This window comes from Halichoerus grypus, chromosome 14 (genome assembly GCF_964656455.1).
Source record: "Halichoerus grypus chromosome 14, mHalGry1.hap1.1, whole genome shotgun sequence".
Taxonomy (NCBI): domain Eukaryota; kingdom Metazoa; phylum Chordata; class Mammalia; order Carnivora; family Phocidae; genus Halichoerus; species Halichoerus grypus.
Genome location: NC_135725.1, coordinates 42452990 through 42472701, shown reverse-complemented (window position 1 = coordinate 42472701; position 19712 = coordinate 42452990). Strand labels below are relative to the sequence as shown.

General features: G+C 37.3%; 1 protein-coding gene across 1 annotated transcript in view; it reads right to left on the bottom strand.

Moving 5' to 3' along the window:
• The window catches only part of CCDC171 (coiled-coil domain containing 171), a 312847-nt gene that overhangs the window by 149299 nt on the left and 143836 nt on the right, over positions 1 to 19712 (bottom strand). Inside the window, exons 17-18 of the mRNA XM_078061217.1 lie at positions 15211 to 15715; positions 14055 to 14171 (exon numbers count right to left, since the gene is read on the bottom strand). Coding sequence (XP_077917343.1) covers positions 14055 to 14171; positions 15211 to 15715 — 622 coding nt within the window. The remainder of the gene's footprint in view (positions 1 to 14054; positions 14172 to 15210; positions 15716 to 19712) is intronic.

Genomic DNA, 19712 nt, shown 5'->3' with positions numbered 1-19712 from the left:
ACAAGTCTGATTTCTTCCTCTATCAGTTTGATTTTTGGTTTTGGGTTGGTTTGTTTGTTTTTTTTCAGACATAAGAGAGAGCATACAGTGTTTGCCTTTCTCTGATCTATTTCCTTAAGCATAACGCCTTCGAGGTCCATCCAAATTGCTGCAAATGGTAGGATTTTTTTTCATTTTTTTATGGCTGAATAATATTCTTTTGTATCTATACCACAACTTCTTTATCCGGTCGTCTGTCAATGGACACTTAGGTTGTTTACACGTCTTAGCTATTGTAATTGGTGCGTGGGGTACAGATACTTTTCAAGTTAGTGTTTTCATTTCCTTTGGATGTATTCCTGGAAGTGAAACTGCTGGGTCATGTGGTAGTTCTCTTTTTAATTTTTTGAGGATCCACTATATTGTTTTCCATAGTGGCTGTATCAATTTACAATCCCACCAACAGTGCACAAGGGTTCAATTTTCTCCACATCCACACCAGCATTTGTTATCTGTCTTTTTGATGATGGTCATTCTAACAGGCATAAGGTGATATCTCATTGTGGTTTTTTTTGCATTTTCTAATGACTATTAATAGCATCTTTTCACATATCTGTTGGCCTTTTGTATATCTTCTTTGGAAAAATGTCTATTCTGGTCCTTTGCCCACTTTTTTAATTGGGTTATTTGGTTCTTTTGCTATTGATTGTATTTGTTCTTTATATATTTTGGATATTAACCCCTTATCAGATATATGGTTTGCAAAATTCTTTCCCGTTCTGTAGGTTGTCTTTTCACTTTGTTGATAGTTTCTTTTGTTGTACAGAAGCTTTTTACTTTGATGTAGTCCCACTTGTTAATTTTTATTTTGTTGCTTGTGCTTTAGGTGTCATATCCAGAGAATCATTATTAACGCTTATGTCAAGAAGCCTTGTTTTTCTCTAGGAGTTTCATAGTCTTAGGTCTTATATTTAAGTCTTTAATCCACTTCAAGTTAATTTTTGTGAGTGGTATAAGATAAGGGTCTAGTTTTATTCCTTTACATGTGAATATCCAATTATCCCAGTGCCATTTATTGAAGAGACTGTCTTCTGTCTGTTGACTATTCTTGGCTCCCTTGTCAGATATTAGCTGACCATACATGCTTGGGTTTTCAATTTATGCTTTTGGCTCTTGATTCTGTCCCATTGGTCTATTTGTCTATTTTTATGCCAATAGTATATGTTTTGATTACTATAGCTTTATAGTATAGCTTGAAATCAGGAAGTCATGATGCCTCCTGCTTTGTTCCTCTTTCTCAAGATTTCTTTGGCTATTTGGGGTCTCTTGTGGTCATAAGTTTTCAGAGTGCTTTTTCTACTTCTATTTTTTTAAAAAGCCACTGGAATCTTAATAGGGATTGCATCGAATCTATCGATGGCTTTTGCTCATATGGATACTTCAACAATATTAATTCTTCTAATCCATGAACACAGGATACCTTCCCATCTATTTGTGTCTTCTTTGATTTCCTTCTTCAATGTCTTTTTTTTTAAGATTTTATTTATTTATTTGACAGAGAGAGAGAGAGAGAGCACAAGCAAGGGAAGCAGCATGTAGAGGGACAGGGAGAAGCAGGCTCCCCGCTGAACAGAGAGCCTGATGCGGGGCTCAATCCCAGGACTCTGGGATCATGACCTGAGCTGAAGGCAGCTGCTTAACCAAGTGAACCACCCAGGTGCCCCATGATTTCCTTCTTCAATGTCTTATGATTCTCAGATTAAAGACCTTCCCCTCCTTGGTTAAATTTATTTCTAAGTATCTTATTGGTTTTGATACTACTGTATATGGAATCAATTTCATTATTTCTTTTTCAGAAAATTGACTGGTTGTGTCAGTAACTCTTTTGAAAGAGTTCTGAAATGTTTCCAGGTGTTTGCAGGTTGCACTTTCAAAGAAATAACAGAGAATTTTGTATTTGGGGACTACTAGAAAAAAACATAAACATGAAAAACATAGAAGCTCACTTGGATGGATGAACAACTACTTGGTGCAAAGCTGTTCTGATACTTATGCAGAAAAATTGCACCAGCGTCCATGTGTACACCGAACACTGTGATTACACATCATGTATGTGATGAGTCTCATGATCACTGATTAGCAAAGATGAGCATAAGCTGTATCTGGAGATAGCTGCAACAACTGTATTACAACATGAAAATATCAGTGATTTTGTTCAGTAATGAAGTCACTACACTGCTAATACAATCGTGATCTGTCATCAGCACTCATAATTGAAGGGAATGTCAAAGTTCAGTTAGTAGTTAGTGAAACAAGATGTAATTTTTTCCATCCAAGTCCACAGATGCATCTCCACCCCTGTTCCCAAATTCTACCAATGGATTCTTTTGAGAAGGGTTCTGTGAGCCCAAGGTTAAGAGATCTCTTATCTAAGGAATATGCTACCCAACTGTTAAATCTATATCCTTGAGCCTCTGCCTCTGTGTCAACTTAAATAATAAGAAAGCTGCATATCCGGAGAAAAGGGAACCCTCCTACACTGTTGGTGGGAATGCAACCTGGTGCAGCCACTCTGGAAAACAGTATGGAGGTTCCTCAAAAAGTTGAAAATAGAACTACCATACAATCCAGCAATTGCACTACTGGGTATTTACCCCAAAGATACAAATGTAGGGATACGAAGAGGTACATGCACCCCGATGTTTATAGCAGCAATGTCCACAACAGCCAAACTGTGGAAAGAGCCAAGATGTCCACTGACAGATGAATGGATAAAGAAGATGTGGTATATATACAATGGAATATTATGCAGCCATCAAAAGGAATGAAATCTTGCCATTTGCAATGACGTGAATGGAACTGGAGGGTATTATGCTGAGTGAAATAAGTCAATCAGAGAAAGACATGTATCATATGACCTCACTGATATGAGGAATTCTTAGTCCCAGGAAACAAACTGAGGGTTGCTAGAGTGGTGGGGGGTGGGAGGGATGGGGTGGCTGGGTGATAGACATTGGGGAGGGTATGTGCTATGGTGAGCGCTGTGAATTGTGTAAGACTGTTGAATCACAGACCTGTACCTCTGAAACAAATAATACATTATATGTTTAAAAAAAAAAAAAAAAAAAGAAGAAGAAGAAGATAGCAGGAGGGGAAGAATGAAGGGGGGGAAATTGGAGGGGGAGACGAACCATGAGAGACTATGGACTCTGGAAAACAAACTGAGGGTTCTAGAGAGGAGGAGGGTGGGGGGGATGGGTTAGCCTGGTGATGGGTATTAAAGAGGGTATTAAAGACGTACTGAATGGAGCACTGGGTGTTATACACAAACAATGAATCATGGAACACTACATCAAAAACTAATGATGTAATGTATGGTGATTAATATAACATAATAATACAAAAATAAATAAATAAAAAAGAAAGCTGCGTATCTACACTATTCCATTCAGAGAACTGTAATATAATATTATGCTCTCAGTTTTTATTGAAGATGAATATAAGTAACACTGACAAAAAAAGTCTGCATCTTCTATGAAGTGGCTTTTAAAGATAGAAACTGTGATGTTATTCAATATTTCCAATATGATAACCCATGTAATAAGTTCCTCTCAAAATTCAGCAGCAAAATAGTTTTTTCCATATGTTTGGAGACAGAGGGCATCTCACATCTGAGGAACAACAAGCAGTTCAGTTTAGCTAAATTGCAGGTTTAATAATGAGTACTGGGAGGTGAGACTACACAAATAGATGAGAATCAGATCAAGAAGCGTCTTGTACACCTTGCCAAAGAGTTAATTCATACAATAAGAAATGGGGAATAATGCTGCTGCTGATATGGAAGCCAAAGATATGCAATAGATCAAGCACTGTTTACATGCATTAAGTCATTTAAGCCTAAAACTAGCAAATGAGATGGGACTAGTATGATAGCCATTTAAAAATAAGTAAGAAAAAAAGAACAATGAAAAATAGTTACAGAATGACCTAATCATATTGAAATACATATAAAACAACTTGAAAGAAGTACACATCAATATTGATCATATTCTTAGAGAGATTACAAGAAATTTAAATTTACTTCCTCATACTATTCAATGCTCTATAAATGCTCTCCAATACACTAATGCTACTTGCTACTTCTTTGTTATTTCTTCTTCTTCTCCTTCTTGTTCTTCTTCTTCTTCTTTTTAGGGAGGAAGGGAGGTGGGGGACAGGGGCAGAGGGAGAGGGAGAGAGAGAATCAACCAGGCTCCAAACCCAGCATGGAGCCTGAAACAGGGCTCAATCTCACAACCCTAAGACCATGACCTGAGCCGAAATCAAGGGTCAGACGCTTAACCAACTGAGCCACCCAGGCGCCCTTGTTACTTCTATAAACCTCCTCAAATTATTTCTTTGCTAAATATGAGATAGATAGATAGACAGATAGATAGACAGATAGATTGATAGTTTGATAGATAGATGATAGAATGGCACAGTGTGTCTAAGAATGGACACCCATTAGTAGGTTAAGAAGGTAACACATGCAAAAAATATGGAGTTAAAACAACAGCAATGAGGCTAGATAAAAAGTAGACTGATAAAATATATAGAATATAGAGCATAAGAGTAAGAATAAGAATAAGTTATGGTGACTCCCAGGTTTCTATTTTAATTACTTGGTGGATGGCCATGCCAATCACAAAGACAGAAAATTTAGGAGGAGGTTTAGGGACAAAGAAGATGATGAAAATTTTGAATATACTGAGTTTGAGGTGTTTTTAGGATACCCATAGAAAGCTAGATATTCAGGGTTTAAGTTCAGGCATGATGGGGAGGTAGTCTCTAAAACCTGAGAATTTCTGTAGTGAGAACAGTGTCTTTGTTATTCATGGTGGGGCCCAGGACCATACTTCACAGTTCATATTAATGGGTTGACTCATGGTGGGCATGTCTTAGGTTTATGCTAACAAGATAACTAAAGGTAAGGACTGGTCCTATCTGAAAGACCAACTATGGGATCAGAGGTTAGATCTTTGAGCCAGTATGAATCAGCTCAACCTCCAGAGAGACTGAGGTCAGCAACGTAGCCAACAATCCAATTAATCATGTCCATGTAATGAAGCTTCAATAGAAATTCTGGACACTGAAGCTCCAGTGAGCTTCCTGGATTGGTAATACCCCATATGTACTGTCATAAATTGATGGCAGGAGGTTACCTTGCCCTGAGGACAATGGAAGCTTGATGTCTGGAATCCTCCTAGACTTTACCCTATGCATCCCTTCCTTTGGATCTAATTTGTTTCAATTTACTATAATAAAACTGTAATCCTAAGTATAACACTTTCTTGAGTTCTACAGGTCATTCTAGCAAATTACGGAACCTGAGACAATTTGTAGGATCCCCTTAACTCCTAACCAGCTGGCCTAAAGTGAGAGTGACTCCAGGAATTCCTAAACTTATAGCTGGGGTCTGAAGTGAGGACAATGGGGGGACTGTTCCCTCTGCCTGTGCAGTTTAGCTGGATGCCTTTGCATTGTATGACTCTATTTTTATGAAATGCTTGAAAAGAAAAATTAAAAGAAAAAAAGATTAGTCGTTCTCTTGGACAAGGAGTATGTAGCGGTGACTGCAAAAAAGGTGAAGAAAATGTTTTATATATTTTCTTGTACACATTCCAGCATATACATTTTTTAAATGCATTTACCTTTACAGCTAAATGAGTAGATTTTATTGCCTGTAAACTCTATCCCAATATATTTGACTTAAAAAGAAGAGACAGGGGCACCTCGGTGGCGCAGTCAGTTAAATGCCTGACTCCTGGTTTTGGCTCAGGTCGTAATATCAGGGTTCTGAGATCAAGCCCCGCATCAGGCTCTGAGCTCAGTGCAGTTTGCTTGACATTCTCTCTCCCTGTGCCTCTGCCCCTCCCCCCTCAAATAAATAAATAAATCTTAAAAAAAAAGAGACAAAGAATTCTGTGTCTGATATTACTGAGAATGTTATTCATTCTATCACGATGTCCCTGTTTATTAAGAGCTACAGGACGAATTTCTATCTAATCTTAGTCCAAGGACATTTTTCTTAATTAAATATTTTTATTTATTTATTTGAGAGAGAGCAGGAGAGCGGGGTGAGGAGCAGAGGGAGAAGCAGACTCCCCACTGAGCAGGGAGCCTGATGCAGGGCTTGATCCTGGGACTCCGGGACCACAACCTGAACCAAAGGCAGACAGATGCTTAACCAACTGAGCCCAGGTGCCCCAGTCCAAGGACATTTTTATTTCTCCTAAATTTTTGTGTTTTTCTTCAATGACATCATTGGCAATTGACTCCTGAGGCCCAAATTTGAACACAATAATTTGAACACAACTATGTAGGCCATCATAATTGGCTTTTTCAACATCATTCCTAGTTCAAATTTGTTTCTACTTTCTTTTACTCAAGTGTTAATGGATATCATTTAGTCATATTTTACAAATACCTGTAAGCTGGCATAATTTTCTTCTAGAACAAGGTGGAGATAAAACAATGTTTCTAAATGCATATAGTATTTTACTATAGAATTTGAGAGAAAATTTTTTCCTTTGTTCTTTTACAAAAATTTGAAAAATAATTATGTTGGCTTTGTTAGATAGTATCTGGATTTGCAACTTACCCTTCTAAGAAAAGGCTTCAGGCTCTTAGAAGTTTCCCATAAACTACCTATAAATTGCAAAATATGCTGAAACCTCACCAATGTTTCTTAAAATAATTTTGATTTAGGGGCGCCTGGGTGGCTCAGTCGTTAAGCGTCTGCCTTCGGCTCAGGTCATGATTCCAGGTCCTGGGATCAAGCCCCGCATCGGGCTCCCTGCTCCGCAGGAAGCCTGCTTCTCCCTCTCCCACTCCCCCTGCTTGTGTTCCCTCTCTCGCTGTGTCTCTCTCTCTGTCAAATAAATAAATAAAATCTTTTAAAATAAATAAATAAATAAATAAATAAAATAAAATAATTTTGATTTTGTACACTATTTTAACAACATTATTCACAAATATATCCTATGAAAGTTGTGACTCTGGAATTTCACATAGTCATGGATACTTCCAAAGATATATTATCCATTCAAAAATTGTTCTTAAAAATTATGATAGGCAAATAAATTTTAATTTAAAAAAACATAATAAAATTAAATTAAATTTAAAAAATTAAAAAACAAAATATCTGTTCATTGTAAAATTCTTTCAACTTTTCTATGCACTTGAAATTTTTGATAATAAAATGTTTGAAAAAATATGGGAACATGCAAAGGTAATAATAAAAAAGAAATTCACAAAACAGAAGAAAATCCGGTAAATTAAATGTGGGTCCCCAAAAGAGACACTTGGAGCTGAAATACCAAAAATGATACCTACTTGTTTCAATTTCAGATATAAGTGAAGTTATGTAAATAACAAAGTCCTCTAAGTTACTTCTTCCAAAACTTTATTGTGCATATAAGTCATCTGAGGACCTTACAAAAATGGAGATTCTGAGTGAGTAGCTCTGGAGTGGAGTCTGAGATTATGCATTTCTAACACATTCCCCACTGATGCTGATGCTGCTGGTCCACAGACCACAACTGAAGTAGGAATGCTCACTTTATTATTCTTTAGGATTCAATAAAACCTTCATTTTAAAATACATACCAATAACTATTTATTAACAGCAATATCTTTACTTACTGCTTTGAACTTCCTAAGTATGAAACCTCAACGTTAAACTGAATTCAACCCAGATTTCTGAGTTTTGCCTGAAAGAGTTGCTATGACCTCTACAAAGTTAACTCTAACAATGAAGAAAACTTCTGAACAGTACTAGCAGGGACACATATACTTGGGTCATCTATCTTCTGGATAATTGTGATTCAATTACAGAGGGAAGGCATAACAAAATGTATGAACATTCTATTCATATCCATCTACTATATTTATTCAGAGATAATTCCAGGCAAATCAGCACATTTTTTTCTATCTTGAGAAATTCAGTCTGGACCAGACATATGAAATGTTCAGCTATATAAAGAGTTCCTTAGTCCATTCCCATAATGATTGATATCCCAGCCCTTCAGTGGAAGTAACATTCTCCCCTGTTTGAGGTAAATGATCTCTTGCAGGCACACCATGTGGATACCTGGAAGAGGTAATTTATCTCAAGTGAGCAAACACTTTAATGAAAGCAAGAAGGTTGCCACCTGTCCAGTATTTACAGAGGCAACATGGAAACTGGGGTCTCTGCCCACTGCCTATAAATACATGCTCAAAGTTTAAGAAGGGAGCAGGAGCAACCACCTTTGGCACTTTCCGAGCAGTAAATCCAAGCTACCATTATTGAACTTCCCACTTCATGAAAGGAATAAAGTAATATACCAGCTCACGTGAGATACCAGAACACGCACACACAAAAGAAACAGATAAAACAACAAACATTTATTGGACAATTACATATACAAGAGACTTGCTAAGAAGGTTACATTCACACCTAATAACCCTTAAACTAGGAACTTTTCTTAGCCAAATTATACAGATGAAGATACTGAGGCTAAAAGGAATTAAGTACCTTTCCCAGTGTCACACACGAAGTAAACCATGGGACCCAGTTTCAAATCTAGAGCCCAGGTTCTTAATTCATACTCCACTACGTACTCAACATGTTTAATTTTCTCTCCTAGATAATTTGAAACTTTTCTCTTCTATATAATTAATGGTTATGTGTATAATTCAGAACGTACTCTAAAAAGGTTAAGTACCTAAAAAGAGTATTTTTAAAAAGAATAATTTACTGACTTTTTTTTTTTTACCTTAGGACAAAGATAATACAAGAAGCAATACAGGTACTATTTAGTATATTAAAAGCTACTACTGGATACTGACCACACATACCAGTTTTCCTGGAGCTAAAAAAACAAAAAAAGTGCCGCTGATGCCATCAATACGTAGTCCTGACACGTAAAATGGTTTAAACTTGTAGTTAAGTTCTTCAAAAAGAAAATGGAAGAAGGAAGGGACAAAAAAGAAAAAATACAGTTCTAAGAAATAACTTCTTGCATTTCAGGATTTTCAGGTTATTTCCTTAATAAACCTTCCCAAGATTTTGGCATTTTGATATCCCACTTGGTTGAAAGAATTAAGACACTACTCATAATATTGGGTGATTCAAGAGACAATGAATCAATTACAAATCAAAGCTGAACTGATATTCCTGATACCTGTCCTATGATGAAAAGATCCTCTTATGAACTGGATAAACAAATTATGAAATGCCCAACTGATAAGTATTACCCAAACATTAAAAATCATTCCCTAGAAGAGTAAGAAAATCCTCTAGAACTATGACTTGTCTTGAAGCTAACACTAGGACAGCATACCATAAGTGAAACACAGCATCATTTCTGTGATTTCTTGCCCAAAATGCGTAAACTGAATCTAATCATGAGGAAACATCAAACAAATCAAAATTGAAGAGTGTTCTACAAAAATCGGCCTGTAATCTTCAAGATCATGATGGTCAAGGAAAGACTGGGGAACTTTTCTGTGTTGAGGGAGTCTCTGTACCTGAATAAAAGAAAGATGACTTACTGCAACACATAATTCTAAACCAGATCCTTGGGCTCTAAAAGACATGGTTGGTTGGGACAACTAAGGAAAGTCAAAGGGGGTGTGAATGGTTTCCTAACATTGATCACAGCCCTCTGGTTATGCAGAAGAATGTCTTGCTTGAAATGAACACTAAAATCTGAGAAAGTAATGGGCATCCTGTCCACTTCTTGCTTTCAAATTGTTCAGCAAAAGAAAAGGTCTCTGTTGTGTACCTGCAACTCTTCTGTAAGTTTGAAGTCATTTCAAAATAATTTTTAAATGCAAGGCACCCAGGTGGCTCAGTCGGTTAAGCCTCCAACTCTTGATCTCAGTTCAGGTCTTGATCTCAGGGTGGTGAGTTCAAGTCCCACAATAATAATAATTTTTAAATGCAAATATAAAACACTATGTGGCCTATAGGAACATTTTTATCATTTGTTACTCTGTTAGTAGATGGATGAGTGGGCAGCAGGAAGGAAGGAGGAAGGGTAAGAAGAAGAAATGGTGGGCAGACGAAAGATAAACACAGAAATAAAACAGACTGGAAGAACACAGAGAAATAGAAAATAATTAGTAGTCTGTAAGTGTGTACAGGCAGAAGTGTGTATATCTATTCATTAACGTAATACACTACTTTCACGATGAGATGGGTGGTAAGGACACAGTTTTGTTAGTGCACACTATACGCCAGGTACCGTACAAAACGTTCCACAAGTGTTATCTCATTACACCTTCACAAAAACCAGGAAGACAGTACTATCTCCATTTTTAGGTCAAGAGTCTGAGGTCCGGTAAAGTTAAGCAACTTGCCCAATTTCACACAACTAATAACTATCAGAGCTGGATACAAAATAAAATTTGCCTTGTTCAAAGCTAATGCTCTTTCTACTCTACGATAATGCTTACCATATATTTAAGTTGTTCATACACTTAAGTTATAAACGCAACATGACTATGTAAGCTGTTATAGCTTTACATTTATTACCCTCATTATTATCTGTTAATAACCTCTCATGTACTTTAAGTGTCTGAGAATATTTTCCCATCCTTTCTGCTAAAATATCTGAAATTTCTACTACTAGAATACACATAAAAATGAAAACACATTACCTGGAAAAGCTAATATATTAACCCGTCATCATTTTTTGAATGACTTCTTCCATAAACCCAGGTTGTTAAGCCATCTCCACAAAAGGTACACACTGATCATTTTTGTACTAGTCTAATAATAACTCAATTATTTACCTGTCCAACTATATTCTTCCCTATACTCTTCTGGACTTTAATACATCAATTATTCTCCCCCTCTAAGCAACTATCACTTTCTCTTCCCAAAGTACTTAGTGTTCTTTAGCCAACAACACTTAAAGCCTTTCCTAAAAATAAGTTTCCCTGAACTTGCCCTTTTCTCAAGCTATTAGAGGCACAACCAGATTCTAACATCAAAGGCGGCTCTGTTCCTGGGAGTAGGCAAGCATTTAAAGACACACCACTCTCGGTCTACCTTCTACATGATAAGTCTTACTTACACATATTTTTATCAGGGTCTCAAATAACCATTGTGTCAATATTTTAAATTTAAAATACTGCAATAGTCCACTTTTGGAAAATGTGCTCAGGGAGATCATTGTCTAGTTTTATAAAACCTCTATAATCTGCGACACCTGCTGGCTCAGTTGGTTGAGCGTCTGCCTTTGGCTCAGGTCATGATCCCAGGGTCCTGGGATCAAGCCCCACATCAGGCTCTCTCCACCTCCTGCTGCCTTTCCCCTCTCCTCCCCTTCCCCCATTCATGCTCGCTCACGTGCATGCTCTCTCTCTCTCTCTCTCTCAAATAAAGTCTTTTTTTTTAAAAAAAGTCTATGGCAAGATTTCATTCCTTTTGATTATGCTGAGTGAAATAAGTCAATCAGAGAAAGACATGTATCATATGATCTCACTGATATGAGGAATTCTTAATCTCAGGAAACAAACTGAGGGTTGCTGGAGTGGTGGGGGTGGGAGGGATGGGGTGGCTGTGTGATAGACATTGGGGAGGGTATGTGCTATGGTGAGCGCTGTGAATTGTGTAAAACTGTTGAATCACAGACCTGTACCTCTGAAACAAATAATACATTATATGTTAAAAAAAAACAAAAACAAAACAGAAGATAGTAGGAAGGGAAAAATGAAGCGGGGGGAAATCGGAGGGGGAGACGAACCATGAGAGACTATGGACTCTGAGAAACAAACTGAGGGTTCTAGAGGGGAGGGGGGCGGGGGGATGGGTTAGCCCGGTGATGGGTATTAAAGAGGGTACGTACTGAATGGAGCACTGGGTATTATACGCAAACAATGAATCATGGAACACTACATCAAAATCTAATGATGTAATGTATGGTGATTAACATAACATAATAAAATTTAAAAAAATAAAAAATAAAAAAAGTCTATAATCTGATCCCATGCCAATGATCCACCTTTTCCCTCACTATTTTCCAATATAGTTATAATAGAAAACACATTTTAGTTATCACCATGTATAAGCCAGCCGTGCTAGGCATGGGTCTCCATTCCATCTCCTTAATGTCCCTCTTCCCATTCTGTGCTTATTCCCACCTCTGCAGCTCTGCTAAAGCTCTGCCCTCCATCTGGATGCTGTCCCTCTTCTGTAACTTACTATCTGTCATTCTAGGCCCAGGTAAAGCCTTCAGATGGGGCTCCCTGAAGCCTTCCCAATACTCGTAAGCCTACTCTGAGCTGCATCTTTTATGGGTTCTTACATTTAAAGCCAGTATTTCCTCATTCAATCCTTGATTACATTCTGCCTAAAGTTGTTCATAAGTTGTCAATCTTGTTCTATAATCACTGTGCATATTTTCTAGAGGTCCAGATCCAAGTCATATTTTTCTTTTATCTCCTAAAGCATATACAGCACAGTGATAAGGAAAGATAAAGTAATGATATAAAAAGGATCATAGCTTAAGAAACCAATCTATTTTAATTGTTCGCATACCTACAAAGAATATGATGAACACAAATAATCTGTTTTTTAAACTAAGTCCCAAAACTTTCACTAAGTTCTTTCAAGAATGTTAATCTTGGGGCGCCTGGATGGCTCAGTCGGTTAAGCGTCTGCCTTCAGCTCAGGTCATGATCCCGGGGTCCTGGGATTGAGCCCCGCATCGGGCTCTCTGCTCAGCAGGGAGCCTGCTTCTCCCTCTCCTTCTGCCTGCCGCTCTGCCTACTTGGGATCCCTCTCTCTCTCTGTGTCAAATAAATAAATAAAATCTTTAAAAGAAAAAAAGAATGTTAATCTTGCTCTGAAGCTATAGTGCCAACATACTTAAAATACATTTATTTAGACTTTTATTTCAGACTTCAAATCCAGTACATTGAGGTTTTTTTTTTTTTAATTTTTTTTTTTTTTAAAGATTTTATTTATTTATTTGAGACAGAGAGAATGAGAGAGAGAGAGCACATGAGGGGGGGAGGGTCAGAGGGAGAAGCAGGCTCCCTGCCGAGCAGGGAGCCCGATGCGGGACTCGATCCAGGGACTCCAGGATCATGACCTGAGCCGAAGGCAGTCGCTTAACCAACTGAGCCACCCAGGCGCCCAACATTGAGGTTTTGCCAAAATATTAGAGATGCATAAGACTTACCAACATTGATGGCCACAATCTAAAAATAATCTTTGAATCTTAAGTTTCCCACCGTAAGAACCTAGATTTAGATATGTGAAATCACAATAAATGATGTGCATGTATATATCAGACTTGTCTAAAGAATTAAACTACATTCTAAATTATTATTTCATTAATGCTTACAACATTCCATGAAGCAGGTGAGTGTTACCAAATCCGTTATATTATTTTTACTGTTAATGTGTCTGAAATGACCATAATTAGTCCAATGATATAGCTTAACCAGTAGGTAACTGTATGTTATTCTTGAGAAGCTAGTTTTCATTGAACTTTTCATACAAACATATCCTGCAATCTGAGTCATGAAAAAAAATTTTAGACCTTTGGAAATCACTGATTATAGGTGGTTCCATGGCTGGTGGAAAGAAACTGACTATTCAAATTAACCCTATTTAAAATCAGTTCAGAAAAATAAAAACATATCACCAAACGAGAGAAGTTTTCTACTGGTTCTGTTATTACTCAAACTTCTAAAATGTATAGCTAGAAACAGAAGTTAAGAAAGACTAAAACATTTGCAAGAACATTACCAGTATTACTTAATAAGAAAGCTAATGAGATTTCCGTGGGAAAATCAGATCACAAAGGGAAAAAATAAGGTGGATACATTCACAAGAAATGTCATTTAATTTCCCCATAAATTAAGACAAAATTACCCACCAAAATTTACATTAATTCTCTACATCATTAGAGATTTAATCATTTCTCTGTACCTGAATAAAAGAAAGATGAAAAGAAATACATTTTCTTCCTAGACGGTTTATTAGGATTTATGTGTAAGTGTATTTTGCAAGGACCTAGAAGAGGGAATCGTACCTGTTTTACTAATGACTTCCTGTAACTCAGCCATAGAGGTGATTATTGCGGCTAGGAGGTCAGAACTGGTAAGCCAACTGAGTGCTTGCAAACAACGTAACTGCTCCTTCTGATGCTCTGCAAAAAAAGAAAGAAATCCATCTTGCAATGCTACAAACATTTAAAATCCATGTTTAAAATTCATAGCAACGTTTGGCTATTAAAGAAATAGATCAAAATTTGTAGACAGAACTCTGCCTAGTATGGAAAAGTCTACAAGAAATGTTAGATTTGACGGAGAATTTATTTATATATTATATGAATTAGGTGAAGTCAAAAGAGAGAGAGAGAGAGAGAGAGGATGGGGCATCTGGGTGGCTCAGTCAGTTAAGCATCTGACCCTTGATTTCGGTTCAGGTCATGATCTCAGGGTTGTGAAATTGCGCCTCATGTCGGGCTCCACGCTGGGCATGGAGCCTGCTTAAGATTCTCTCTCTCTCCCTCTCCCTCTGTCCCTCCCCACCTACCCCACCCCCGCTCATGCACTCTCTCACTCACTCTCTCTCTCTTTCTCAAAACAAAGAGAGAAGAAAATTTTTCTTTAGTTCTGTTTATATTACTTAATAGCTTGATTTTTAAAAGTTAATAATTGAAATCATTGTTTCCCCAGAATAGTCAAGCATTTAAAAAAAATTTAACTGGAACATTTACATTTGTCTCATTTTCATTCAATTCCTCAATAGATGTTTAACTCTGATCATTTTATAGTGATTCACAGAAAGTGAAAATAAATTATACTGGTAATTAATTTTAAATAGGGCAGAGTCTCTAGATTGACTTAATTGAAAAATCACTATACAAACTCTCCACTTTACTGTGAAAAGAGCATTCAAATATATTAAAGCTAAATATATATATATATATATATATAATAAAGCTAGACAAAGTTGAAATTATATTTGCTGCTTTCTTTAAATTTTAATAGTCATAACAAAAGAATCAAAACCAATTTATGAATAAATATACATTTACCCATACACACATACATATCTATATACACATGGGACTATGTTACATGATTTGACATATTAAATGATTTTAAGTTTTTACATAATAGCTAAACATAGTCACATTGTAAGTTTTCAACTTAGATTTTAAAAAGCATAAATGATCTTACTTGGAAATTTCTGCTTGTCTTTGGGCTCTCCTGTACACACTAACAGGCCTATACCTTCTTTGAAACTTTCCATCCAGGTAAAAAGAGAGGCACATGATTGGCCCAAAATCTTGAGCCTATTTGCTGCCAAAATTGCAATAACACCTTTCCGGAATACATGTATCAATCCTTTGAATGGTTTTTTCTTCATCTTGGCTTCCTCTTGCTTCTTTTCGTCTACACTTGACAAAGCCTGGGCTAGAGTCCTAACTTCCAGTTTGAACAACTCAAAGGTGTTGACCTGCTCCTGGAGAAAATCTCTCTGTGTAGATAAGGCACAGGATCGGCTGTAGAGAGGATATAAGGCACCAGCCATCAATGCACAGGCTGCCAGCAAGGATGTTTGTTCCCTTTGAGTCTGTGATAACATGTGTTTGAAGCGTGAATTTTCAAGAACCAACTGTTCATGTGACCTCTCAATACGATTCAATTTTTCCATATTTTTTTCAGCAATTTCTTGAAATTTCTGTAAGAAGTCAAATAAAATATTTGAAACGTAGTCATCTTATTACTTCTAGAGAAAGAAAACAAACTTTTGCTGACAACTTCTTCAAGAGATCCATGTTCTAAATATCCAAAAATAAGTATGACAGAGCAACAGTGAGCCAAACGGCTTAGCTCTAAATGTGCGCACTGATTTTTAAATCCTCTTACATAGAAGCTTCACATAAAATCGAACACGTAAATTTAAAAGTACTTCATGAATTTCCTGTACACTTATACATAAATGCACACATTTAGAAAGGAAAATTTCTCTTCTTCCATTCCTCACTAACTTTTATTTCCTGCTTTTAAACAGAAATTATACCACCAATACAAGTTTTCCTATATGTAAAAAGACTTTACATTTTGCCAGAATAAGCAAAGGGTTAAATCAATAATACAACATAGGGGCGCCTGGGTGGCTTAGTCGGTTAAGCGTCTGTCTTTGGCTCAGGTCATGATCTCAGGGTCCTGCGATCGAGCCCCGCATCGCATCGGGCTCCCTGCTCAGTGGGGAGCCTGCTTCTCTCCCTTTCTCTTTGCCCCTCCCCCCACCATGTGCGCTCTCCCTCTCTCTCTCTCTCTCTCAAATAAATAAATAAACTCTTTAAGAAAAAAATACAACAAATAGCACTTGACTGCCGTTTACTGGATGAGGACAAACTGATTCTCAGGACAAACTGATTCTCAGGACAAACTCTCATATCAGCTCCTTCTTACCTTCCCAAGACAGAACACTGAACAAAGTACAGCTCCAGCGGTGGGAAGAAATAACTAACTGTAAGCTGGGCCTCAGCAGTTCTCTGATCCTTTTTCCCTCATCAAGGGACTTGCAAGCCAAAACAATTTTGAAACACAAAGAAATTTTAACTGCAGACAACATATTTTAATCTCTAGAAAATAAACTAGTTCTCTATGAAATCTTATGCCTAATCATTAAGGAACTGCTGAGGTAGAGTAAATTTCAGAAGATAACAGATCCCAGTTTCCTTTACTGATTCATTTATCATTCAATACACATTTATTGATTACTCACTAAATTCCATGTGCTAGAAAAACGGACAAGCAAATCAATTATTGTGGCATAATGCTATGATAAAACTATGCCAGATTGCCAGAGGTACACAAAAGAGAGTTTGCACAAAATGATATTGACAGGCTTTTGGAGGGATATGACAAAGGTAGTGGGGTATATAATAGAAAGAATTAAAAAAAAAAATCTACCAATAAGGAAGCTAATCATAGCTATCCTATAAGAATTTAATGATCAGAGTTGGAGAAAATAATACAAACTCTTGCCTACTCCTCAAGATTTGATGTCAAAGCCTACCGTGGACAATGCTGATAGGCGCGGTAGCCAAACAAATTCAAACTTGTAGAAATATACTGCTGAGAAAAATAACTCTTGGGCCAAATCCAACCCCACGGCTAGGGGATGAGATTCCCAAAAGGTGCACAGTGAGTAGAAAAAGGCCCTCGGAGGTACAGTCCTGAGTACGAATGAGTAAAGGAAGTCAACAAGAAGCCACTCTCTGAAGGATTCAACTTCCTGGATGCTTTCCCTTGGGCAGGGGAAAAACTGTATTTTAGCCATGGTTTTAAATGTTTCTATATTATAATTCCCTTTATTTAATCCAACTCTTCTCTAAAGTCTGACCCAGCCGTATCTATGGTGGTAGTGTGAAAAATAAAGGAACCAGGAAATAAAGGAACTGTGGCTTGCCCCAACCACATCTCCACCACTGGCCAGGCTGGGGTAGCAGGATTTCATCCCTGGGACTGTGTCCCAGAGCTCCATACAAGGACACTTGTAAAGGAAGTGGTGTCCCACTGGGAGCAGCTGAAAGAAGCAAGAAACTCTGAAAAGCACTAACCAAGTGGACCACTTGGAAGCAGATGTGAGACACCCTTTTAAGGGAAGCAACCTTTAAGAAAAGGGAAAACTGGGGCACCTGGGTGGCTCAGTTGGTTAAGCGACTGCCTTCGGCTCAGGTCATGATCCTGGAGTCCCTGGATCGAGTCCCGCATCGGGCTCCCTGCTCGGCAGGGAGCCTGCTTCTCCCTCTGCCCCTCCCCCCTCTCATGTGCTCTCTCTCTCTCTCTCTCTCTCTCATTCTGTCTCAAATAAATAAATAAAATCTTTAAAAAAAAAAAAAAAAAAGAAAAGGGAAAACTGACCTGAATTGTGGCTAAAGAAGGCAGGAAGACCAGTGTGTGGAAGAAAAAGAGCCAGAAACAGGATAATGTATTCTAAGGAAGTGCAAACAATTCAGAATGCCTGAAGAGAAGAGGAGAATGATGGAAAATTGACAAGTAGGTAGATAATAGATGATTAAGCTACGGAATTTAAACTATCTGGAAAGCCATGAATACCCATAAGATCCTGGAAGTCACTCTGCTTTAGTTAATGGGTGGGAGAATCAGAAATCTTAATAAAGACTGCCAAGGGTAGCAGTAGAGTTGCAGGGCGTAGGGATGGAATGAGACGAGCAAATAGAAATTACAACGGTTAACTCCGTATTTTCTCCACAATCAATTCCACTAGTTCAATTAGAGGGGAAAACAGGAAAATTCTAGAAAATCCAAGATAAAAGGGGCATACTGGCCATAGCTAGGTAGGAGACATAAAAATTAACCTCACCGGATTCCAGGTGGCTGCCTATGTACACATTCACAGTTCTCAAAGTCTCAGGCAGAAGTGTGTTTTCAACAAAAAATACTTTTTTTGAACAACAACAAAAAAAATGGTGAGGAGATATATTTGCTAACAATATTTTAAAATATTTCAAAATAAAACGTGAAATCATTGGTCAAAATCAAATGGGTTGTTGAAAGAGAGCTGAAAGTATGTTAACTACTGGAATTAAAATTTTTAAAATAAACAAAATAAAATTTAAAAATTTTAACAAAAAGGAAAGAGAGCTGAAAGTAAAGCAAGCCCATTCTGGAAAAGATTTAGTTAATTTTAGCACGTGATAGACCTCAAATTCTTTTACTGTATACAGCTGGCCCACTTCAGGGCTTCAGGTTGAAGCTGACAGCATTTTAGAAAGGCAACCAGAAACTGGCAGTCCTGGGATGAGGATGAGAGAGTAATCAAAATGTGAGAAGTGGATAAAAATCTGAAATACACTACCCAAAACACCCCATTTCTCTCGATGAAGAGAAAACCAGGAACAAGCTGGAATGTTTTAAAAACAGAATTGGGATTCCGGACTTCCACGGCCAGTTTTCATTTCATTCCAGTGCCCCTTCTACCACTGGTAGAAGCAGTGGTAATATAAAAGAAGCAATTTTTGAAGATCCTCATGTCATTCTATGACCCCCAAGTTTTGATCACTTGTAATGATTATACATTTAAAAGTGCTGATTACTATTAATTACTATCACTATGGATGATTTCATGAGACTCCTATGATTTGTATTATAAGAAAGAGATGCCATTCACAGCTTGCTAAAACAGTAAAAATAGGACTAAGAATACATATGAAGTTTGTTTATAAATAAAAATAAACAATCTCTAAATTCTACCTCTGAAACTAATAAAAAAAAGGGGTGTATATATCCTTTAAAAAATAAATTAAAAAGTAAAAATAAATAAATAATCTCTAAATACTATTTAATTGTCTAATAACTCTGCTGCCTCTGTCATTCTTGGTTTAAGTAATTATAATCAAGATACCAGGTATCAATTGTTATTTTTTTAAATATAAACCAGACCAAGGGGTGCCTGGGTGGTGCAGTCGGTTAAGCGTCCAACTCTTGGTTTCGGCTCAGGTCATGATCTCAGGGTCTTGAGATCAAGCCCCATGAGCTCTGTGCTCAGCGGGAAGTCAGCTTGAGTTTCTCTCTCCCTCTACCTCTGCCCCTCCCCCTGCACTCTCTCTCTCACTGAAATAAATACGTAAATCTTTAAAAAAAAATCACCCAGACCAATATTGAACTAGATAACTAGAATTAATTAGCAGAGTGCATTAAAG